Source organism: Saccopteryx leptura, chromosome 12, assembly GCF_036850995.1.
Source record: "Saccopteryx leptura isolate mSacLep1 chromosome 12, mSacLep1_pri_phased_curated, whole genome shotgun sequence".
Classification (NCBI taxonomy): domain Eukaryota; kingdom Metazoa; phylum Chordata; class Mammalia; order Chiroptera; family Emballonuridae; genus Saccopteryx; species Saccopteryx leptura.
In genome coordinates, this window is record NC_089514.1 from 17,792,850 (window position 1) to 17,817,898 (window position 25,049).

Sequence of the window (25,049 nt, forward strand, 5' to 3'; positions counted from 1 at the left end):
AATGAGATACCACCTCACACCTGTTCGATTAGCTGTTATTAGCAAGTCAGGTAACAGCAAATGTTGGAGAGGCTGTGGAGAAAAAGGAACCCTCATACACTGTTGGTGGGAATGTATAGTAGTACAACCATTATGGAAGAAAGTATGGTGGTTCCTCAAAAAACTGAAAATAGAACTACCTTATGACCCAGCAATCCCTCTACTGGGTATATATCCCCAAAACTCAGAAACATTGATACGTAAAGACACATGCAGCCCCATGTTTATTGCAGCATTGTTCACAGTGGCCAGGACATGGAAACAACCAAAAAGCCCATCAATAGATGACTGGATAAAGAAGATGTGGCACATATACACTATGGAATACTACTCAGCCATAAGAAATGATGACATCGGAACATTTACAGCAAAATGGTGGGATCTTGATAACATGATACGAAGCAAAATAAGTAAATCAGAAAAAAACAGGAACTGTATTATTCCATACGTAGGTGGGACATAATAGTGAAACTAAGAGACATTTATAAGAGTGTGGTGGTTACGGGGGGGGAGGGGGGAATGGGAGAGGGATAGGGGGTGGGGAGGGGCACAAAGAAAACAAGATAGAAGGTGACAGAGGACAATCTGACTTTGGGTGGTGGGTATGCAACATAATTGAACGACAAGATAACCTGGACTTGTTATCTTTGAATATATGTATCCTGATTTATTGATGTCACCCCATTAAAAAAATAAAATTATATAAAAAAAAACAAAAAACAAACAAACAAACAAAAAAAAAGGCCTGAGACTGGCCAAGATGGATCATGAAGTTCTGACAGTTTTGCAGGTGACAAAAGCTTTTAACTGGTTAAATACGTACTTAACCAAAAATCTCAGCTAAAGCAGTGCTCCATAGATGGCTCAGCGGGGACTCCATGGCTCTGAACTCTTCTCGCATGTCTCATATAACCTGAAGCATTCACAGTTTGGGAACTGGAAATCTATCTTCTTGAGGGACAGGTCTGGTTTTAAAACTCTGTGAAGACAGAGTTAACCAGGAGGACTCAGCTAAGCTGATGGAAGAGATAAGAATGTCTGCCTATAATATCGGTTTTACATTTTGCTCTGAAACATTACTTTCTAGGCTTAGATTTCCCAGGGATAGTAAATTATCCTCAACTGGGGTGTTTATGATCTATGAAAGGCAAAAACTGCATAATGACTTAGGGGGTTTTATCATTGCTACTAGGTTAATTTTTGCTTAATCTCCTATCTGGGAAAATTAAATGGATGGCTCATGCTCTCTCGTGATTTGAAGGCTCCAAACAACAACGGAGTTAACCAGAGGGGTGGGAAAAGCAAACAATCTTTCTGTTTTTGTTGTTGTGAAAGACATGAATCCAGAGGTCGTGGCTTGGACTAGACAGAAGGACTAGACAGAAGGCGGCAGCTAGGAGCTCTTGACCTTCAACCTCAATGAGAAGCAGCAGCAAGGTGTGAAGAGCAGCATAAAACTCAGAACGTGCCTCCTTTCTTTTTTTTTTAACTATTTTTTATTTATTTATTCATTTTAGAGAGGAGAGGGAAAGACAGAGGAGAGACAGAGAGAGAGAAGGGGGGAGGAGCTGGAAGCATCAACTCCCATATGTGCCTTGACCAGGCAAGCCCAGGGTTTCGAACCGGCGACCTCAGCATTTCCAGGTTGACACTTTATCCACTGCGCCACCACAGGTCAGGCCATGCCTCCTTTCTTAAAAGAGTAGTTCTTAACCCATTTTCCAGCTCTAGGCCCTCTGGGAACAGGACACTGACTGCCTCATGACACTGTGTCCCAGTGAGAATCAAGGAGAGGCGGGAATCTCTGAATGGGGAGGAGACTTGCTCCCAGAGGGTTTTCATCCACCCTCTCCAAGGGTGAGAGCTCTCCTAGGCGCCGCTTCTCATTGGCTGAGAACCGCTGGCTTGGAGGTGAGAAACTACTTATATAAACACAGACGGAAATAAAATGTGTTCCCAGTACAAACACCATGGCTTACTTGGCTAGGACACAGGGTGAGTCAGACACATTGTTGCACCCAGCAGAGTTGTAATTCTAAAGCAAGAAGAGTCCCTCGTGATCACTCAGCGGATTCCCTTTTATGAAACCAAAAAGTTTACGACTTGTCCAAGGTCACATAGCTTAGTGGCAGAGTGGGAACTAGAACCTGGGTCTCTGGACTCCTAGTATAAAGTTCTTTTCCCTGGATCATATTGAAAAAGTTAATTTGCTCCGTTTGATGGTGACAGCTTGTAACCCTAACCTCTGTCAACCAGTCAATCACAAAAGGGTGTCGAGAGAATATGACTGACTCCTAACAACCTATGGCCACTAGAGAAAACATTTAAAGACACAGCTCAGAGAACATGCCCTGCTGATCTTTGGGTAGGAATTCTGTCCTTGTTTATGAAAGAGAATGGCATTGATCAGGGGTCCCCAAACTACGGCCCGCGGGCCACATGCAGCCCCCTGAGGCCATTTATCCGGCCCCCAACGCACTTCCGGAAGGGGCACCTCTTTCATTGGTGGTCAGTGAAAGGAGCATAGTTCCCATTGAAATACTAGTCAGTTTGTTGATTTAAATTTACTTGTTCTTTATTTTAAATGTTATATTTGTTCCCGTTTTGTTTTTTTACTTTAAAATAAGATATGTGCAGTGTGCATAGGGATTTGTTAATAGTTTTTTTTATAGTCCGGCCCTCCAATGGTCTGAGGGACAGTGAACTGGCCCCCTGTATAAAAAGTTTGGGGACCCCTGGCATTGATTATCGAGGTGCCCAGCCCTAATCCAAGACCTATCATTTCTGCTAGATGTTTTCATAAAATGAATTATTTAATAAAATTATAAAGATGAATCACTCAATTTACATAAAAGTTTTCTATCTCTTGGCTTTCAGGAAAGAAAAGAAAAATTTTAAGTGTGCCAAAATGCTCTCTTCTTTGCTGAATGAATTATTGTAACATAAAGACAATCATCTACACATTAACTATAAATTCAGTTTTTCATATGTCAGGTTTGCATAAAAATCAGGTATATTGGGAATTTCAAAGTTCTTTCATAAATTTATTCAAAATCCAGCCCAAAAGTGTCCTGGGATAAAAGAATTCCTAATTTCATCAAATCATCAAAGGTCACTATTATTATAGACTAATATTGAAATTACATTAGAAACACTTGAGGCCTTGGCCCATTGGCTCAGTGGTAGAGTGTCGGCCTGGCGTGCAGGAGTCCTGGGTTCAATTCCCAGCCAGGGCACACAGGAGAAGCGCCCATCTGGTTCTCCACCCCTCCCCCTCTCCTTCCTCTCTGTCTCTCTCTTCCCCTCCCACAGCCAAGGCTCCATTGGAGCAAAGTTGGTCCGGGTGCTGAGGATGGCTCTGTGGCCTCTGCCTCAGGCGCTAGAATGGCTCTGGTTGCAACAGAGCAATGCCCCAGATGGGCAGAGCATCGCCCCCTGGTGGGCATGCCGAGGGGATCCCAGTTGGGCGCATGCAGGAGTCTGTCTGACTGCCTCCCCGTTTCCAACTTCAGAAAAATACAAAAAATAAAAATAAAAATAATAGAAATAAAAAAATATTAAAAACACTCGAAAATGATTTCTTGGCTAATGTTATCAGTATTTCTCTGATAAACATTGGTTTACAGTTCTCTCAATTTTCTGATTTACCTGAAAGCCATAATCTCTGTGTGTAGAGAGAGGATAAGCATGATGATTATCTGAAATTGAGATGATCATCCTGAGTTCTCATTTCTAAGATATACATCTGGAAACTAAGGAAGTGTCTTTTATTCTTGTTAGAACTGTTCTCAAGATTTAGTTAGCTAGCCCGACCAGGCAGTGGCGCTGTGGATAGAGCATCGGACTGGGATGTGGAGGACCCATGTTCGAGACCCCAAGGTCAGCAGCTTGAGTGCGGGCTCATCTGGTTTGAGCAGAGCTCACCAGCTTGGACCCAAGGTCGCTGGCTTGAGCAAGGGGTTACTCAGTCTGCTGAAGGCCCAGGGTCAAGGCACATACGAGAAAGCAATCAATGAACAACTAAGGTGTCGCAACAAAAAACTGATGATGATGCTTCTCGTCTGTCTCTGTTCCTGTCTGTCCCTATCTATCCCTCTCTCTGACCCTCTCTCTGAGAAAGAAAAAAGAAAAAAAAATGATTTAGTTAGCTACTTTGAAAATGCCATCAGTCTTGGATCATAAAAAAGCCTGAAGAAATTTCTCTAGTGATCAGATATCCGGAGAATCTGAACAAACACCATCATCCTTTACTACCATCTAAAACCAGACTCGGAGAAGCAGCATCTTCAGTTGAGAATAAGGACTCGCTTCCCTGGCGGACCTAAGATTTTACTCGGAAGGAGGTACAGGAGGAGTTTTTTTAAAAAGAGGTTTGCAAAACTGCTCTCATGATGCTGTTTGGAGGGAAATTGCCTAACACGGTGCCTCTAAGATGGACAATTCAGACAGCTAACAGGTTCTCTGAAATAGGAGGACTTCCATTCTCTGGGCCTCATCGGAGCTGTTTTGTCAGGGTAAACAGCAGGTGGGTCTTGAGGTAAATAAATAATATAGTCACACTAGTTGGAAAAACAAAAAACAACCCACGTAGGAGAAGGGAAAAAATTTTTCAACGGACACCTAAAAGCCTTACTGCACGTCCTGCTGTTTAAAATTAAATGCTTCTAGACGAGACTTGTGAGCTCAATAGCTCCGACAGCCTAAAGGATCAGGTAGAGTGAGGCTGAAGGAAGCGTTACTTAGCAACCTGGGTAGGAGGGGCTGTTCCAGTTGGTCCAACCCCATTTCCGCTGAAAGCTACACAGCTGGCAAGACTTTCAAGGAAAGGAAAGAAAGAAAAGTCCTGAATAGAAATTAGTTCATTGTCTTGCTGCTTCAGGCACTTAATATAACCAACACATCCTGCTAGGATAAAAGCAAACTTCAATTCGAATTAAAAAAAAAAAGATTAATGTTGCAAGAGTCCAGGTACCACTGAACAGAAAGAAAAAAAAAAAAGCTAAAAGAGAATTACCAGATGATTTCCCTTTTAAAGATATATAAATAATATAGAAAACATATGTATTACATATATTCCCATACATCCATAATTAAATATTATAATGTACCACAGAAAGTAAATTCTGGTTCCATTTATATATTTAAAAGAAAAAGAAAGAAATTTGCTGTTTTGAAGAAAAGAATCTAAGGTTCGTAATCTGTGTTCCTATTTGGTATTTACTTTCAGATAAAGTCAAGCAATCTTAGCAAGATGACTGTAAGTGTGTGCACGCACTACCTGTAGACCCCAAGTATTACACTTGAAAAAAAATCTTGATTGAATTTAGGAATACAAAGGTTGTTTTGGAGGTCTTTTCTGCAATTAAACTTCATTTTGAATTTAGAACTGGGAGAGCCCAGGGTGCTAATTTCTATTCTATGATGGCATGAATTACCTCGAAAATAAAAATACTATTATCCACAGGGACATGAGAGAACTATATAACTTCAGAGTTTACTTAAAACCGCAAGCTTCCAGCTCAAGAGAGCACATTCTATTACCTTGTGGGATTGAATTTAACACATTCTTTCTTTAACCCCAACTAAGACCTCATCCAAAGAGATCTATAGTCAACATAATATATCATATGGCACCAATTCCAAAAGCAGCAACATGTATTTAATAAGTTGGGAAATTGCTAAGAAACTTCCTTGCCTTAATTTCAGCACAACTTTCAGGAAACCTAGTAACTGTAAAATAAATATCTGTAAAATACTATCTCCCTTTCACTTTATTATTTCTATAAAACTAGAAATTTATGTTACCTAGCTAGTATTTCTATTAGTTGATTTTAAGTTCCTTCCTAGGAAATACTACTTAAAGACTAATACTAAAATAAAATTACATAAAAATAAATACAGAATAATGTATAAAATGTCTTTAAAAAGTATCTATATGCTCAGAAACATATATACATTTTCCATTTAAAATGCATCTTGCAGTCAGGATATTCCAACTAAAAAATAATTATATAAAAATTAATACAGAATAATGTACAAATTCTCTTTAAAAAGTATTTATATGCTCAAAAATATATATGCATTTTCCATTCAAAATTTATCTTGCAGCAAGGTTACTCCAGCTAAAGATAAAAAATTACTTCAATAATGTTTGGGGGGATCTGAAAGATTAAAGAGATATAATTTTATGAAGATACTTCACAGATCAGCAACTTCTCTAATACGTAAGCCAGTAAATTTGCTTTGGAAAAAGTATGTGTTGATAAATCTTCCCAGATACATTTTCTGTCGATTGCTACCATAAGATATATTTTACTTAAAATTAGGATTGTCTGGAGTTTGGTGGATTTAATTATTTGTAATTACCCAGCTGTTGTCAGCCTGTGGCCATTTTATGACAGCAGCATCTACTATGTGGGTCAGGTTCAACTGTATATCTTCTCAAACACAGATTTAATGTGCTATTGATGAAACCATTACTAGAACCAAATTAAAGTCTGGGCTGATGTATTGGTCCACAGGGGCTGTCAGACATGAAAGGAGTAATTAGTATTCATTACTTTATACTCCACAACATTCCAATTATTAATGAACTTCAACTTTTGGACTATGCTATATCTATCACAAGCACCTTCTCAGAAATTCATTATTAGGAAGAATAAACTAATATTAGTTTTTTTAAATCCCCCCTCAAACAAACAGAACTAAGATAAACAAAAACACTATTAATAGCCGGAAACTTTGTGAGGGATGTGACTTCCCCCAGGAATATAAAAGTGTTATTCCACCTGCATTTGAGGAATATGATAAATAAAGACATTCTGGGTGAATTCACCAGCTTTCAATGGCTATCGGCTGTCTCCCTCTCTTTTTCTTGGTTTCACTACTATTTTGTCTTTATAATACAAAAAGAAAATATAGAAAAGAAGCAAGTAAAATGTTCATTTTACAGGAAGATCTATTAAAAAATTTACAAACATGTAGATTTGTTTGGGATGTGAGCAAGGTAAAATCAAAATTTTCTGTTCCTGTTTTAACACTGCAAATGGTTTCTATCTCTATTATTAAACAAAACATACCAACATTTCCCTGTTAATTTTCTTTTCCATTGTTTTCTCCCAGTTTTTATTTGTTGCATTAGAAAATAAAAAGCCTGACCAGGCGGTGGTGCAGTGGATAGAGCACTGAACTGGGATGCGGAAGGACCCAGGTTCGAGACCCCGGGGTTGCCAGCTTGAGTGTGAGCTCATCTGGCTTGAGCAAAAAGCTCACTAGCATGGACCCAAGGTCATTGGCTCGAGCGGGGATTACTCAGTCTGCTGTAGCCCCACGGTCAAGGCACATATGAGAAAGCAGTCAATGAACAACTACGGTGTCGCAACAAAAAAACCCTGATGATTGATGCTTCTCATCTCTCTCCGTTCCTGTCTGTCTGTCCCTGTCTATCTCTCTATCTGACTCTTTCTCTGTCCCTGTTAAAAATAAATAAATAAATATATATATATATATATATATATAATTACTATTTCTACCCATCTATTTTTATTTTTCCATACACCCTCCTAGTTCGCAAGTATGTGAATATTTTATAAAGTTTCTCTCTCTTTAAAGAGTTACATGAAGGAAGAGACCATTTGCTCTGTTTAAACATATTTCTTGTCAGGTGAAAAGAACACAATCACTAAAATATCAAACTTGATTCCAAAGTACTTGTAAAGCTTTTATAAACAAAACTATTCCCAAAATTTTGAGTGTCAACTTTTTTTCCATTCAAAAATAAGAGGTGGGCCCTGGCCAGTTGGCTCAGTGGTAGAGCGTCGGCCTGGCATGCAGGAGTCCCGGGTTCGATTCCCGGCCAGGGCACACAGGAGAAGCACCCATCTGCTTCTCCACCCCTCCCCCTCTCCTTCCTCTCTGTCTCTCTCTTCCCCTCCAACAGCGAGGCTCCATTGGAGCAGAGATGGCCTGGGCACTGGGGATGGCTCCTTGGCCTCTGCCCCAAGCGCTAGAGTGGCTCTGGTCGCAACAGAGCGACGCCCCGGATGGGCAGAGCATTGCCCCCTGGTGGGTGTGCCGGGTGGATCCCGGTCCGGCGCATGCGGGAGTCTGTCTGACTGCCTCCCTGTTTCCAGCTTCAGAAAAATGCAAAAAAAAAAAACCCAACCAAACAAAACAAAACAAAAATAAGAGGTGGAGGCCCTAGCCAGTTGGTTCAGTGGTAGTGTGTCAGCCCAGCGTGTGGAAGTCCCGGGTTCAATTCCCGGTTAGGGCACACATGAGAAGCACCCATCTGCTTCTCCAGCCTTCCCCCTCTCTTTCCTCTCTATCTCTCTCTTTCCTTCCCACAGCCAAGGCTTCATTGGAGCAAAGTTGGCTCGAGTGCTGAGGATGGCTCCACCTCAGGCACTAGAATGGCTCTGGCTGCAATGGAGCAATACCCCAGATAGGCAGAGCATTGTCCCCTAGTGGGCATGCCGGGTGGACCCAGTCCGGCGGATGCGGGAGTCTGTCTGACTGCTTCCCCACTTCTAACTTTGGAAAAATAAAAAAAATTTAAAAAGGTGGAAAGAAATAGGATATAGGAAAAAGTTCCTACTGGGAAAAATTGGCTAATGGTATTAAATACAAAAATCTTTTGTACTGTAAAAAACAGCAGAAAAGTGAAAGTTCCTAGCTCAGTTCTCTGAAAGACTTCCTAACTCTAGTGCACTACTGGTCAGCATGGGAATTAAAACAAACAGTTTGGAAAACAACTTGGCATTACCTTTGAAACTGACTGTGTACATACTCCACAACCCCACTATGCTATGCCAGAATATAAATTCTGAAGAATCTCTTGTGTATACACCTATAGATATGTGTATGAATTTTCAGTTCATCAATGTTCATAGCAACATGGCTTGTAATAGCAAAATAATATGAAAATAAGCTAAGTGTCTTTCCATAAGAACATTAAATAAATTGAGGAATAGCCACACGTTTGAATAGTATAGTGATGAAAATGAAAGAATAAGAACTAAGGGCAAGATTATACTACATCTTAAAACCTCTCTAATAAAGGGAGTACAATGGGCTGTACCCCTTGGGCTGTAATATAAGTCTACATTAAACTGATGGGTGTTTTAGGTAGATTTATATTTGAACTAAAATTCATTGACTGGACAACCAGCTATCACCAGGCTCGGTTGGTTTGTCGCCTCTATCTAAGGATCTTCTCACTATTTTGCCATATAGATGAGTTTGCCCCTTTCGGCTGTCCTTAGATATTTAAAACACAATGTTGAGTAAAAATATTTAAGTGCCTTTTACACTATATTCACAATGGTGACATTTTCATAAAGCCCTAAACCACACAAAAATAAGTTAGTTTTTAGAAAATGCATCTGTATGCTGAAACTATTTAAATTAATGAAGTGATAACAGAATTTAGAACATTGGCTACCTTCGGGAGAGAGAACGGCAGCGTGTATAGATATTCAATTCAAAGACGGCTTAAAAAATATTGGGAATCTTTCAGTTCATAATATGAATGATAGTGCATGTCTAATTTAATATTATGCTTCATAACTTTTTCATATTATGTATATTATACATATCAACATTAAATAACAACATATATTTTTTAAAAAACTAAAACTCTAGGCCCTGGCTGGTTGGCTCAGCGGTAGAGTGTCGGCCTGGTGTGCGGGGGACCCGGGTTCGATTCCCGGCCAGGGCACACAGGAGAAGCGCCCATTTGCTTCTCCACCCCCACCCCCTCCTTCCTCTCTGTCTCTCTCTTCCCCTCCCGCAGCCAAGGCTCCGTTGGAGCAAAGATGGCCCGGGCACTGGGGATGGCTCCTTGGCCTCTGCCCCAGGCGCTAGAGTGGCTCTGGTCGCGGCAGAGTGACCCCCCCCCCCCCGGAGGGGCAGAGCATCGCCCCCTGGTGGGCAGAACGTCGCCCTTGGTGGGCGTGCCGGGTGTATCCCGGTCGGGCGCAGGCGAAGTCTGTCTGACTGTCTCTCCCCGGTTCCAGCTTCAGAAAAAACAAACAAACAAACAAAAAAACCCAAAAACTAAAACTCTATACTTCTCTTAGAAGACAAGGCGCAACATCTAAAGATACGATTAATTCCACCCCTTCCCACCCCTCCTCTTTGCCAAAATGCTTTATGGTTTCGCACATGGTTTGTTCACATATCCCATGTCCAAAGGCCAATGTCTTACTTCAGGAGCTTTGGGTTAGCATCTCATTCATGCTCCCAATAGCACACACACACTGTACCTATCAATAGTTAATAAAGATTCAAGGGAAATAACATCTATCAAACACCTATTTGGGCTATGCTCTATGTATTTTCTCACCAGATAAGAAAACGTAAACACAGAAAAAGTCTAAGTAACTTATCCCAAATCACCTGATAAGAAGGGAGCAGATGAAGATTGAACCAAGTTTTATCTTACTGATACGTCTACCCTGCTGCCTGCCTCTGACAATAATACACTAGTGCGTAAATCCCACCGCACATTCTCACTGCCTCTCTTGAAAATGCACTGGTAGCTCATTCAAGACCGGGGGTTGAGCATTATGTTCACCTCCCTTCTCAAGCCAAATCCTTTAGAAATGGTGGAAAGATGCATGTTCGAAGAAAGAATGAGTTCAAAATCAGGTTGGAAAACAAGAAAAAAAAATGGAGGAATTAAAGTGATGAGAAATCTATCAGAAAAAATCAGTAAAAAGTAACAAAAGGCTGTTCAATGGAAGGCTAATAAGTATGTCCTTATTAACAATCAAAGAAATATAAAATAAAGCAGCAATGAGACAAGGATTCTATTATCTGATGCTTCTATTGGCTCTTGCTCATGGTGCCTTGCCTCCTTGCATGCTGTGTGGATTTTGCCTGGGAGTTCATGTACGGTAGAATCCTCTAATGTTTGGATTTATGTACATTATTCCAGACAGGGTTTTTGTTTCCTTCTGCCACGTGCATTAGGGTGTGAAAAGTTTCCTTTCTGCAGTGCTGTTCTTTGCTTCATTTTTAACAAATTTACTCTTTTTTTTTGTATTTTTCTGAAGCTGGAAACGGGGAGAGACAGTCAGACAGACTCCCGCATGCGCCTGACCGGGATCCACTCGGCATGCCCACCAGGGGCAACGCTCTGCCCACCAGGGGGTGATGCTCTGCCCCTCCGGGGCATCTAGCGCCTGAGGCAGAGGCCAAGGAGCCATCTCCAGCGCCCGGGCCATCCTTGCTCCAATGGAGCCTTGGCTGCGGGAGGGGAAGAGAGAGACAGAGAGGAAGGAGGGGGTGGGGGTGGAGAAGCAAATGGGCGCTTCCCCTATGTGCCCTGGCCAGGAATCGAACCCGGGTCCCCCGCACGCCAGGCCGATCGATGCTCTACTGCTGAGCCAACCGGCCAGGGCCCAAATTTACTCTTAAACAAAGATGTGTACCCTTGAGGCTCTCGCATTATACAAGAATCACTTTAACAGACTCCACACACTGAACAGGTCCTGGGCCTGGTCCAGGCACATCCATCAAAACAGAAACCCATGGTCATCAGGTTTCAGAGGGTGCCCTCAGGAAGAAATCCAGTTTAGGTGCTCCTTGTCTGACTACTACTATTTAGTCATACTTTTCCTGTTTTGGTCAACCAAGTGACAAAAATGAATTCTTAATATTTTAACTAACATACTCAGCTGTTTTCCAGTATTCACATATCTAACCTACCTTGTTGTCAGTAATGAAAGTCTATATTCTTATTGTTTTGTTTCTATTTTGGGTTACTCATCTCTCTAAAGGCATATAGGATATGATTCTTATCCATAGAGAACTTATAATTTAGTAAAAATATATAAGAATGAAAAAAAGTTCATTGTTAAGTGGGACATACAAAAGCAAAATGACACCTTGACACAATGTTGAATGTATTGTGTGGGAGGTGTTAAACATAAAAAATTAAAATTTGCATTTACTTGACTAAATGGCAGTTGAATTCTGAATTAAGTGAATTTGGGATTTGTAGAAATAAAAGGTAAGTAAAATAGCACATTATGGGAGGGGTATTATATGTGAAGTAAGAAAAAATGAGGTGGGTAAAGGAAATCCAGAAGTATCAAAAATTAAAGCATTTTGTAGACTTAATAGAAGAGATTCAATTCAATTCAACTCAGCTCAATTCAATTCAATTCAATTCAATGTAACAGGCAACAGAGAATTCTTAAGGTGTCCTTGAACAGAGGAGTAATGGTGGAAGCAGTATTTCAAGTGATTATTTTAACCACTTTCTGGGTTGGATGCAAAAAAAGAGAATTACTTCAGTCAGCATGAAAAAATGAAAGGCCTGAACTACAATGGCAGATGTAGGATCAAAAACAAATGCCAAAGCACCGGTGGGAAAATAAACAAGGTTTAGGGGGGAAAATGTAATGAATGAGTGTGAAGAGTTAACTTTAGCAAAGTAACATTCACAGCATTTCTACTGAAAGATGGTGACGCCTATACGTTTGGAAAAGCTGGTTAAGAAATTGGGTTTCCATATGTTAAACTTCATAGAGTCACAGGGCATCCAAGAAGGCGTTGACTAAGCTCCTTTAGTCCCCATTTTTCTCATCTGTGAAGTGACTGCACCTTCTGCTCTTGACACGTTCAGTCAAGATCTCCAATAATCAGCTCCACCAAATAGCTGCTTTTTGGAGAAAAGCAGCACCCCAATCTTTGAATGTCTATTAAGTAAAATCCTTCTCTTACACTTATTCTTATTTGTGTATCACATCTCTCCATAATCACACCATCATTTCATCTGACAGAAAACTGCAAATTACCCTTGAACTTTTCTCTCTCCCTACCAACAACAGTATCCAATTAGTGGCTACCAACTAATGGCATGAAGTGTTTGAGAATTCTTTGATTTATCCTCTTCTGTCTCTACAGCCACAGACCTAGTTTAGGTTCATATCACATCTCAACCGAATTACTGTAATTGTTTGCTAATTAGACTCTGGCGCCAGGTCTCAGTCCCTGCAATCAATACTTCCCACCACCAACAGTGTGACCTTTCAGAAACATAAATTTGATCACAGTCGTCCCAGCATGCTTAAGAGTCTTCACTAGCTTCCCCACTGACATAGTCTTTATTCTCGAGTGAAAAAGTGAGATTCCACATCTATTATCCAGGAAGGCATGTTCCTTCGGTCAAAAACCATTGCTGCAGTCAACTAGTGTTGCTGATAAGAAAGGGCCCCTTGGGTGTGTTTGGGGAAGGGGGGAATATCAACCTGCAGGAAAAGGCCAACCTACGGGTCCTATGTGGACACCCAAGGACATCCCCGTTCTGGGCTCTGATGATCTCTCTGGTCTCATCTGTCCAAGTCCCTCAGCTCTCCATACTCCCCTCTTTGCCTGCCCAGCACAAGGCTCTTCACTGATTTGGATCCTATCTGCAGTTCCTCAAAGCGGTTGGGCTGTTTCATGTCTTTTGCTGCTTGGTATTAGTTCTCACGTTCTAGGATGCTCTTCTCCCATTTGTCTATCTGACCAATGCCCACTCATCTTTCAAAACTCATATTAAATGTCAATGTAATCAAACGTAATGTTTCCCCCCTAAAACCTTTCCAAGTCTCTACTGTAGTAGTGACAAGCCCTGCCATGCATACTTCTAGCATCTTGCCAATGGCACTGCACTTCTTTTATTGTTGATAGGTCTGTCTTCCCCTAGGGAAATGCCGCGTCTTTAAGAGCAGGATCTACCGTATTTCCCCATGTATAAGATGCTCTCATGTATTATATTATAAGATGCACCTTCATTTTGGGGCTCGAAATTTGAAAATAAAAATGTATTACATAAAGTTACTGAACTCAACTTTTATTCATAAAATTCATACAACTCCTCATTACTGTCAAAACTCCCATCCAGCCTAACCAGGCGGTGGCACAGTGGATAGAGTGTCGGACTGGGATGTGGAGGACCCAGGTTTGAGACCCCGAGGTAGCCAGCTTGAGCGCGGGCTCATCTGGTTTGAGCAAAGCTCACCAGCTTGGACCCAAGGTTGCTGGCTTGAGCAAGGGGTTACTAGGTCTGCTGAAGGTCCATGGTCAAGGCACATATGAGAAAGCAATCAATGAACAACTAAGGTGTTGCAATGAAAAATGATGATTGATGCTTCTCATCTCTCTCCATTCCTGTCTGTCTGTCCCTATCTATCTCTCTCTCTGACTCTCTCTCTCTGTCTCTGTAAAACAAAAAAACAAACAAAAACTCCCATCCATTAGCTTGTCCTCACCTGTGTCTGATGACGAATCACTGTCTTTAACAATGAGCACAAAAACAAGCACGAAAAAGCGGGAAATGCAAGTAGGAAAATCTATAACCACTGCATAAGACGCACCCAGTTTTTAGACCCCAAATTTTTTGGAAAAGGGTGCATCTTATACATGGGGAAATACGGTAATACCCCATCATGCTTCACATCTGCTGCCCCTAGTGCAGGGCCTGGCATACAGCAGTGCTCAGACAGGTTCTTCAGCGGCTGCTAGAATACAGAAGGCATCACTAGCTCTTGGAGTCTCTGAGTAAAAATAGTCTAAAAACATCTGCATGGGAAAGGGAAGTGGGAAAACCTGAAGACACAGATCCAAAATTCACCCTCATTCAAGCGGGGGTTCTCACACATCAAAGTTTAGAAGCTAGGATTGTTAAGGTAATAACTGAATACCATAAATAGCATTTAAAAATATTCTTACACATCATTTTAAATTCTCTTGACCGTTTAGAAGTGCTGGAATAATATGCTCAGCTCTATAAAGCCTAACAGATCATACATATCAGAGAGAGAGAGAGAGAGAGAGACTGATTATCACCAAATTTCTTACATGTAAATTGTGTTATTGAAAGTCCAAGTTAAAGCTAGAGAATATGTATTTCACTGACATACAATTTTAGGTCTTCATAATCAAGTCAGAACCTTAAAAACAAGGATTTCACTTTAGTGACACTTGAGATATTCCACTCTATTTTTAACACATCAGACACAGCTACAATTATATCTATGTTAGAGTTGCAGTTTTTTAAGTGGCTTATTATAGATTGTTCTAAATGTATGTCTGGGCAAATTTTGGTTTATTAAACAATTATAAGTTGTCAGTCACTGCCAATGGATTTACTTGGTGTGTTGTATAATATATATATATATATACAATCCTCCTTGGTTGGAGACTAAAAAACAGAAGTTAGTCATCTTTAACTGGGCCTATTTCCACTTAAAATTGACAGGAATAATCTAGTGATGAGAAAGCAGACAGACACCTTTGGAACAGAGTGGGTGTCACAGATGAAGGGGGTTGGGGAAGTTCTAAAATTACACCTCTGTAAAGAAAAAGAAGGAAAAGAAGGAAATCCAGCGAGATCAGTCAAGTGAATGTGGTTTCCCCAGTCCAGAGACACCAAGAGTCCTTGGGATGCCACAGTCTCCCCCGAGGCCTTGCAGGCTTGGTGGGGACGCCATTGTTGCCTGTGACCTTCCACACACTTACAGAAAGCAACAGACGACTCCTTGGAAACGGCTCCCACTGCCCCGCCCCGGGGAGAATGGTCTGGAGGGTGGAGTGTCCCAGGGGGAAATGGCAGCCATTTAGAATGTCACACAGGGGTACTCCCACTTTCTGGTAGTCCACCACTGCCGCTATGGTGGTGGTGGTGGGGGTTGGAGTCCACTGACGAATTCTTTTTTTTTCTTTTTTGATGGTTATATTTTAAGCATATTAGAAAAAACCAGAGCTCGTACAGTAAACCCATAGTTTTGTGGATGCTATTACTTGCAATGAGGCTAAGGTTAAAAAATTAGTGGATTTAAAATGGTTTTAAAGAAAAATATTAAGTACAAAAGGTACAAGTGGTATGCAGTTGAGATGAACATCCCTAAAAAGATGTTTTGCACAAAGTACTGAAGTTAGAGAAACGTTGGTATAAATCAATAAAGGAGCAACTGTCTCAGATCCATGACAATGCAGTTCTTCGTCAACAAGCCAGGAACTGGGTAGCATGAATCTAAATTCAGCAAACAGTCTGAAAGTCTGGATCACGCCCAGGTTGTTTTAGTCTTGGAATGTAGGTTCCGTGGAATGAACACTCAGAAATATCACTAAGAAGACTCCCATAGCAGGTGCCTGATTTGGAGGCTGAGAAACAGAAGCTAATGGCCAAACTCACGGGTAATGCAGACTATGTGTGAAAAATGCAGGCATACTCACTTTCCTTTTTTAACCGTGTTCCTGCCGAGCAGTGGGTCGAGGACGGGATCTATCGTTTCCTCGAGGTTTTCAATCAAGATGACATCTCCAAAGGCCAGAGCGGTTTCAATGGCATTCAAAAACCTTACAATTCAGCCCGAATGGAGATAATAAAATGGAATTAAGCACAGGGAAAATGTCCAAAATTATTTCTATTAAATATAGGGAATATGTTTGTCCCAGTTTAAATGGGACAGTCTAACTTAGAGAAAACTATTTTAGGAAATAATAGTCTTCCTTAATTAAAGATTAGATTTTGAGATAAATTTCAGTTATATTTTCCAGGCAAAATTCAATAGTTTGAACTAATAAGCTGATGCGTCAATTAGTTACATCTGATAATAATCATGGCTGAATAAATGAAACTATCCAGACACCGTAAGTTTAAATGTATTCAATAGGTCCTTTTTTGATTAAAAAATTCAAATTATATTAAATCCCTTGTGGTTTTATCAAACTTTTATTTTTTAAACCTTTAGGTTCAGTCATGTAAAGTGAACTATCATTTTATTTCATTTGGATTCTTCATAAACAGTCTCTCCCCTTCAAAAATAATTTTCTCCAAGTGTTCAGATAAGCAAGGGCGACATTTATCTGCACAACTGCAAATAGACCTTCTTTCATTTTACATGTGACAAGATGATGGAGAGGTCAAATGAATTATCAGGAAGCCTGAAATTATTTATTCAATATTAACTGAGCACCAGCTACATACAAGACAGCCTCCCACTTCCCAGAGAGCATTATCAGACCCAATGACAGAAAGTCCGAGAACAGATTCAGTTCTCAAAAGTGACATGTAATACTTGGCTAAGGCATTGAATGATCTTCCAGCCATGCTAAAGGCCTGCTGCAGGCAAAGTATCTATTTAGAAATCTGTCTGTTTACATCATTGGGCCTGTTGACAATTCTTGTGATTACAATACATCACGTTTCCATTCTTGGCCTTGGGAAATTGCCAGGTTTTTTCTCCAGATGCAGCGCCTGCTCTCACCTTTTATCTAATTTCCTCTTCTGGGAAGTGGATGCTGCCCAACATAAATGCTTCTCGTGAATGCAACAGGATCAGGCCGATAACTAGTACCACCAAACTGTCACGTTCGAAGTGGCAGCTCAGTCTGACAAATGCCAGGACTTAAGTCAGACCCAGTTCCCAGCAGCTAACCGGAAAGGCAGACCTTCAGACTTCACATACCCTTTCTGGCCCAAATGTGTGACTTTCAGGTCCGTTCCATACTTATTCTTGATCCATTTAATTCCCTGTTGCTGGGGATCTATCAGCAGGGGCCAGCGCTCACAGTGTGTCAGGATAGCGGCGTTTTCGGTGGACATTCTGTCACTGGGCAGCCCTTCGTTATTCCAGGTGGCAATGGTGGCATCATCCGTCAACATGCCGATCAAGTCCAGGCCTTCGGTGATTGGGATCAAAACCTTTAAAATCAGAGTTACGTGTAATAAATAAATAGTGTGGCAGAGCAAAAAACTCCGAACGACAGACAAGGAAAGAGATGCAAGCCAGGGGAAGACATGCAAAGTCTCTGCGGACTCTCAGAAACCAAATAAGACTGTCATCATGAAATACAATTCAACCCAATAAGCCCAGTATATCTCTCTTAGTATTCTGTCTACTTCAGCATTCAGCATCTGGTTTATTACTGCACCTAGCTGACTTCAAGTAAAAGGGATGTTGCCCTCTACACACACCTACAGCTACTCCAACAAGGCGTGAGTGAATTCAGACACCAAGGAGTATAGGGGACAACAAAAGTGGTGGACAACAGCGGTGTGTTTGCCCAATGGAGCCATCACCCCATGTAAGCCATGCTAAAATGTAGTATTTTGCTCGGGCATTTTTACTTTTGCTACAAGCCAACACCACAAAGGTGACTTCCCTTTCTGGGAAGAGTTAATGGAATGTATTCAGTCCACTGGAACTCCATCTGCTGGCTGACTGGGCCCAGTAACTTAGATTACAGGCTGTCCTCTGCCTACACAGAGAATGTGGAAAGCAACCTGTAAAGTGGGGAGCTATCTCCTTTAAGAGAAAGAGAGAGAGAGAGAGACAGAGAGAGAGACAGAGAGAGAGCACGCACCCGACCAAGCGGTGGCGCAGTGGATAGAGCATCGGACTGGGATGCAGAGGAACCAGGTTCGACACCTCAAGGTCGCCAGCTTGAGCGCGGGCTCATCTGGTTTGAGCAAAAGCTCACCAGCTTGGACCCAAGGTCGCTGGCTCGAGCAAGGGGTTACTCAGTCTGCTGAAGGCCCGCAGTCAAGGCACATATGAGAAAGCAATCAATGAACAACTAAGGTCTCGCAACAAAAAACTGATGATTGATGCTTCTCATCTCTCTCCGTTCCTGTCTGTCTGTCCCTATCTATCCCTCTCTCTGACTCTCTCTGTCCCTGTTAAAGAGAGAGAGAGAGAGAGAGAGAGAGAGAGAGAGGAAAAAAAAGAGAAACCTATTTCAAAGAATAAGAGTTATTCTTTATAAAAATGGACCGACTTTACCAAAAATAAACACGATCATGAAAAGCAATTGATTTGTTCAGTCACCAATCACCCAATATTTATTGAGCACCTCCTCCACTTAAAACACTGTCTGGAATCACCAAAACGAGCAAGTCCCTACTGTCAAGAGTATTATGCACTCCAAAGGGAGGTATAATTATAACCATAAGGAGACAGAGTGACGTTCAATAGTGTAGACATCAGGAAGTAAGTACGTTTCCCTATAACTCTGGCAAGACTGGGAAAACTTGTGACTGAGAAAGCAGAGAGAGCCACAAAAGAGCCACACGGTCAATTTGAAGTAGTCACAGGGTGATCCAGGCAAAGACTCCCAGCTAGGGGATTCCAGTGCAGAGAGGACGAGGCTGAGAGAAAGGTAAGAGAAGAATTAGACCACCCACACTTTTGAAACTCAAAATGCAGTAAGATTGGACATAATTAGCAGAATGCTTTATCTTCTTATATAAAAGCACATTTTAAGGCATAATTCCTTAAAGAAAAACCTGGAACTTCCAGGGGGTTACACAGGTAAGCCCTTTTTTAAAAATCTGTAATATAAAAACATGGTTTGATACTACAGATATATTAAATAATTGCATAACAAATGATTTCTCTTTTATAATGATTAATTATGGGATGCCTTCAATAAAGAAGAGCTTTCCCTAAAACATTTAATTTTATTTAAATTGAAAAAATTCCACTGACATATATTTATGTCCTAAAAACTAGTCATCCCTTGGTATTGGCAGGGGCTTGATTCCAGGACCACCCACCAGAACCCAAATCCCATGTTCAAGTTCCTCATATTCAATGGCACAGAACAATGAATACAATCGGTTCTCTGCATCCTCAGATTCCCAATCACATTCAAAAAACACTATTCTGGAGCCTCAGTTGATTAAATCTGTGGAAGAGAAACCTGAGGATATGGACAGCTGACTGATCCTTATTTTTTTAAATCCACATATAAATGAACCCATGTGGTTCAAATCCATGTTGTTCACAAGGCAGTGGTACTATGAAAATTGAGGCAGAATTACCAATGAAGAACATTAATATACAGAGACATTTAGGATATCTTAAGGGTTAGATAGATAGACTAAGAACCTGCTTTAATCAACCGAGATAAGATAGTGTCGCATAGAAAACAGTGGCTTGGAAGTCAGAGGTCTGACTTTCTGTTCTATGTGACCTTAGTCCAGTCATTTCTACTTCCTGTGTCTTTCTCTACAAGTAGGACCTCACACTAGATGATTTTGCATCTTCCAAAGCTATGATTATACTTGTTTATGGATTTGAATTTATTTTTATACTTATGTACTAAATGCTACACTTTTAATCTAAAAATAGTCATAAAAACTTTAACTCATATTAGTAAGAAAAAAAGTTTCATCTATACAATAACATAATTCCAATTTGATGTCAATGATCAGATTTGTTACAAGCTATAACCACATCTCCATATTATATATAATTAATTTTTATATTTATCACCTCCCTGTTTAGCCATCATTAAAATAAGAAAAACTGCACATACAAAAACATCTTCACACCAGAATTTTCAGTCAGTTATTTTTACAGAGGTACAAAAGAGCCCAGGATACATACGCTTTTGTTTTTTGGTTTTGGTTTTTTTGTTTGTTTGTTTGTTTTGTTTTTGTATTTTTCTGAAGCTGGAAACGGGAGGCAGTCAGACAGACTCCCGCATGCGCCCGACCGGGATCCACCCGGCACGCCCACCAGGGGGCGATGCGCTGCCCATCCGGGGCATGGCTCTGTTGCAACCAGAGCCACTCTAGCGCCTGGGGCAGAGGCCATGGAGCCATCCCCAGTGCCCGGGCCATCTTTTGCTCCAATGGAGCCTTGGCTGCGGGAGGGGAAGAGAGAGACAGAGAGGAAGGAGAGGGGGTGGGGGGTGGAGAAGCAGATGGGCGCCTCTCCTGTGTGCCCTGGCCGGGAATCGAACCCGGGACTTCTGCACACCAGGCCAACGCTCTACCACTGAGCCAACCGGCCAGGGCCTACATACGCTTTTATAGCTGGAATTTCAACATGATGTTCCAAATGCTGACAAGGTAATGAAGGAACTGAGCTTACCTTCCTCTGGAAAAAGGGCACCCACTTGCAGTGCACCAGCTCCTGCCGATACTGCTTTGTGAAGGGGCCGACATAAGACACGAAGGCTGCCGTAAGGAGAACGTCCCCACACAGTGTTCTCTCTTGAGCTTCAAAAGATGTAATAGACTGACCCCAGCGAACCTTCTCTGACTGAAAGGTAAAATGTCTGAGCTGTAATTGCAGGGTGAGCATGGAACCAACGAACGCCTACTATCCATGCCGTGGAGCACAACTGAAGTCTACTACGTCCAGTCTTCAGAAGGAAGAGAACAGAACTGGTTGGCATGACTACTGCCCTCTCTCGTATGTTTGAAACCCAACACTCAAAAGGAGCTGTCATACTCTCCTCAGTGGAGTTGAGATCTTGAACATCTTCTCTCTCCCTCGCTGGGTGCACTAATTCTTTCACTGAGACTGAGGTCCTTCCTGAAAGGCTGACGGCGGTCACTCTCCTGTCCATCCGGGAGTGCAGGCAAGAACTGTGGCCAACACTAAGTGCTGTTAGGACTTCCCAGGGCAGCTGGGCTGCTTTTCCACCTCTCCCACCTTTTAGCAATGGTCCTACATTGCTCTAGGCAACCTTTTTTTTTTTCTTTTTTTATTACTATTTATTTATTTACAGAAACAGAGAGAGAGAGTCAGAGAGAGGGATAGATAGGGACAGACAGACAGGAACAGAGAGAGATGAGGAGCATCAATCATCAAGTTTCTCACTGTGACACCTTAGTTGTTCACTGATTGCTTTCTCATATGTGCCTTGACCACAGGCCTTCAGCAGACCGAGCAACCCCTTGCTCGAGCCAGTGACCCCGGGTCCAAGCTGGTGAGCTTTGTTCAAACCAGATGAGCTGGCGCTCAAGCTGGCTACCTCGGGGTCTCGAACCTGGGTCTTCCACATCCCAGTCCGATGCTCCATCCACTGCGCCACCGCCTGGTCAGGCTCTAGGCAACCTTTTACATCTCTTTAACATATTATAGAAAACGACCAACCGCATTCATGTTAGTTCATTAAAACTTAAGGCTTAAAGAGTCACCTATCCTAAATTCTATTATTGAACAATAGTGTTGGTAGTTACTAAACTCAGGTTATTTTTCTCATAAAAACCACTTGATCAGGGGCAGGACCTGTAACGTATGTAAAAGCAGGGAAATCAGAGGACTTTACCACCTTGAAGGTAATACACTTAGAGTATGCTGGTCAAGTCCTTTTTTCTAGTTGGATGGCCATTTAAAATTTGATTTTTGTGTGAAGTATGTGGAGCCCTTAATATTGGATTTAAATAAAACTGCAATAAATCGCTATGGATTGAATAAACTGCAGGGTAGTTCACTAATTCACTTTGTCTCACTGCATGCTAAAAATGAGTACATTCCTAAGCACGTACAAATTAACAGGACCTGGAAAAAAATCAGCAGTTTGATAGTATGAGCGAAGAAGGTCCCTGTGGAATTGAGCTTTCTCAAGAAAGGAGAGAGACCACAGAAAACAAAAATGGTACATGTCAGAATAGACTGGAATGTCAGTTGCCTACTAGCCAGCATAAATGCCCACAACACAGAAATCGTAAAATGAGCAGGTGAAAATGGGTATAGAAGTTGAGTTAAGACAGTCTCATTGCGGGGTCCCTGGCTTTGAGTGTGGGATCATAGACATGACCCCAAGGTCGCTGGCTTGAGCCCAAGGTCACTCGCACTGCTGTACCCCCTCCCCAAAGGCACAGATGAGAAAGCAATCAATGAACAACTAAGGTGCCACAACAAAGAATTGATGCTTCTCATCTCTCTCTCGTCCTGTCTGTCTGTCCCTCTGTCTCTGTCACACACACAAAAAAAGATAGTCTCCTTGCTTTGCATAATACAGATCACCCCAACTCAGCTCTAACAATTAAACACTGAGGAACCTTAGCTCGTGACCCTCTCTTAGGATTCATTAACTTCCTTCCTCAGCTACAGACAATATACCCATTAATTTTGAAGAGGAATTTCTTATTTGCCTTCCCTGCATTCTTGTTGTCTTTGGTTAGTAAATGTTAAACAATAAAGTGCACCTATCTCATTCTCCAAAACAGCTTTGAAATTTGAAGATTTACTAAACACAGACTTATTGGCTACCGAAATCGTCAATAATTTCACTATACCACCCATGCAACATAAATCATTACTGACACTAGCTAACAAGGGTTTAAGAGTTGGAACATGTCCTGTAATAAATTTCTAGACAGTTAAAAATCACTATAATTTTATTCTAATGCATTATAGATTGCCTGTAATGTCAGCCCGGCTGGGGTGACCCATTTCTAATTTTGAACAGCTGTTCAGCTCAGGAGTTAGTTAATGATTAAATATAAATTGCCTGATTTATTAGTCTGAATGGCCGAGCTTCCAGGTCAATGCTATATAGACAAAATCATCAGTCTTAATGCTTTTCAGAAGTTAACTGTCTCCTGTTCTAGTCAGAAAGAATTTATCCTCAAAGGAAAAGGTCTGACATTTTCAATTAATCCTTTAAACACACACACACACACACACACACACACACACACACACACACACCCCTCTGTGTGTGTATATATATTTGTATGTATATACAATTTTTTTGCTAGTTAACACTAGTCAACCTTTTCCCTCCCCTCGTCGATAGCTTCCTGAGTAAGTAGAGCCTTTGGAGGGCACTGCTGTGGGTTAGAGACCCGGGGCAGAGCCTGTGTTCCTCCTTCGATAAACTTTCAGACATTCTGTAACTGCTTCAGGAAAACAGTCTCACGAAATGGCACTTTTTCTTTTCCTCAGATACCCTCACAACTGGTGAACACTTCAAACGGCTTAAATCCTGCCACTGTGAATGGGAGAAGTTGTACACTCCAATGAAAGTGCTGGAACTTCCACACTGACCTCACAAAAATGAGTGTTCAAAAGGCCCCATTTTATACATTATGAATAGAGGAGACTCCCAGAGTTGACCCATTCATTCACTTGACAAATATCCATCCGACCAGCCAGGGACCAGTCCGTGTGCTCGGGATCGAGTCGTGCAGAAAGCAGAGGAAGCCCCATCCCTGGAGCTGATGCCGGTCCATGTGTAAGTGTGTATGGCATGTGTTGGTCAACGCTATGGAGTGGGGTGTGCACAGAAGCAGCGGCCGTGCTCTCTTAGGGAGGGGGAGCTGAGAACCACATGATAGAGACCTGGAGGAGGTCGGGGAGCCAGTGATGTCCTTACCAGGGGGAAAAGGTGAGCCAGGCGGAGGAAAAGGGAGACGCAGGTGGAAAGAGCAAGGCCGGTAAGGATGGAGCAAGAGGGAAGAGGCAGGTGTGAGGAGGAGATGTGTCCAGGAGCCGGGTCACGTGGGGCCTCGCAGGCCAGGGCGAGCCTCTGGACTGGGGGTGGAGTTAGACGGTTAGTTATTGGAGCATTCTGCCAGAGCGGTGACACGAACAACTTAATTTTTTATAACATCACTCAGCTGCAGTGAAGAACGTGGATTTTGGGGTAACGGTGGAAGGGAGGTGGGTTCTCCAGAGCAGGGCTGCTGGGGGCCTGGGCCAGTACGGAGAGGCAAAGGTGGTGAAGACGCCGGGATTCTGAATGGGCTTTCAGGGTACAGACGAGGGAATACATGGGCTGTGGACTGGGTATGGGTCATGAGAAAGAGCAAGCTGTCCAGGGTGAGTCCCAAGCTTCTGGCCGAAATGACTGGAAGAACGACTGGGATTACCGAGACGGAATGAGAGAGTCGAGACTGCAGCATGAACTATTAGGAATGATCAGTTTAAATTGTCGTTTCCTAAAACTGATTTTGAGAGGAGAGATAGAGAGAGAAAGAGAAAGAGAGAAAGAAAGATAAGGGAGAGCAGGAAGCATCAACGCATAGTAGTTGCTTCCTGTATGTGTCTTGACCAGGCAAGCCCACAGTTTCGAACCAGCGACCTCAGCGTTCCAGGTCGACACTTTATCCTCTGGGCCCCACGGGTCAGGCATCATTCTTTTTCTTCTTTCTATCTTTCTCTTTCTTTCTTTCTTTCTTTTTTAAATTAGATTTTTTTTAAAGTTTAGTATATTTAGAAGTTAGGTTATCCCCCAGCTCAACCAACCCTAACACATTTTTCCCT

At 41.8% G+C, this 25,049-nt stretch overlaps 1 protein-coding gene across 5 annotated transcripts in view; it reads right to left on the reverse strand.

Moving 5' to 3' along the window:
- DNAH11 (dynein axonemal heavy chain 11) overlaps positions 1 to 25,049 on the reverse strand; it is a 302,981-nt gene that overhangs the window by 54,028 nt on the left and 223,904 nt on the right. For 3 of the 5 annotated variants that reach the window (XM_066354490.1, XM_066354489.1, XM_066354492.1), the window contains exons 63-65: positions 20,919 to 21,089; positions 17,505 to 17,740; positions 16,270 to 16,392 (exon numbers count right to left, since the gene is read on the reverse strand). In XM_066354490.1, the coding sequence (XP_066210587.1) occupies positions 16,270 to 16,392; positions 17,505 to 17,740; positions 20,919 to 21,089 (530 nt within the window). The remainder of the gene's footprint in view (positions 1 to 16,269; positions 16,393 to 17,504; positions 17,741 to 20,918; positions 21,090 to 25,049) is intronic. The other 2 variants (XM_066354493.1, XM_066354491.1) reach the window with 1 other exon arrangement.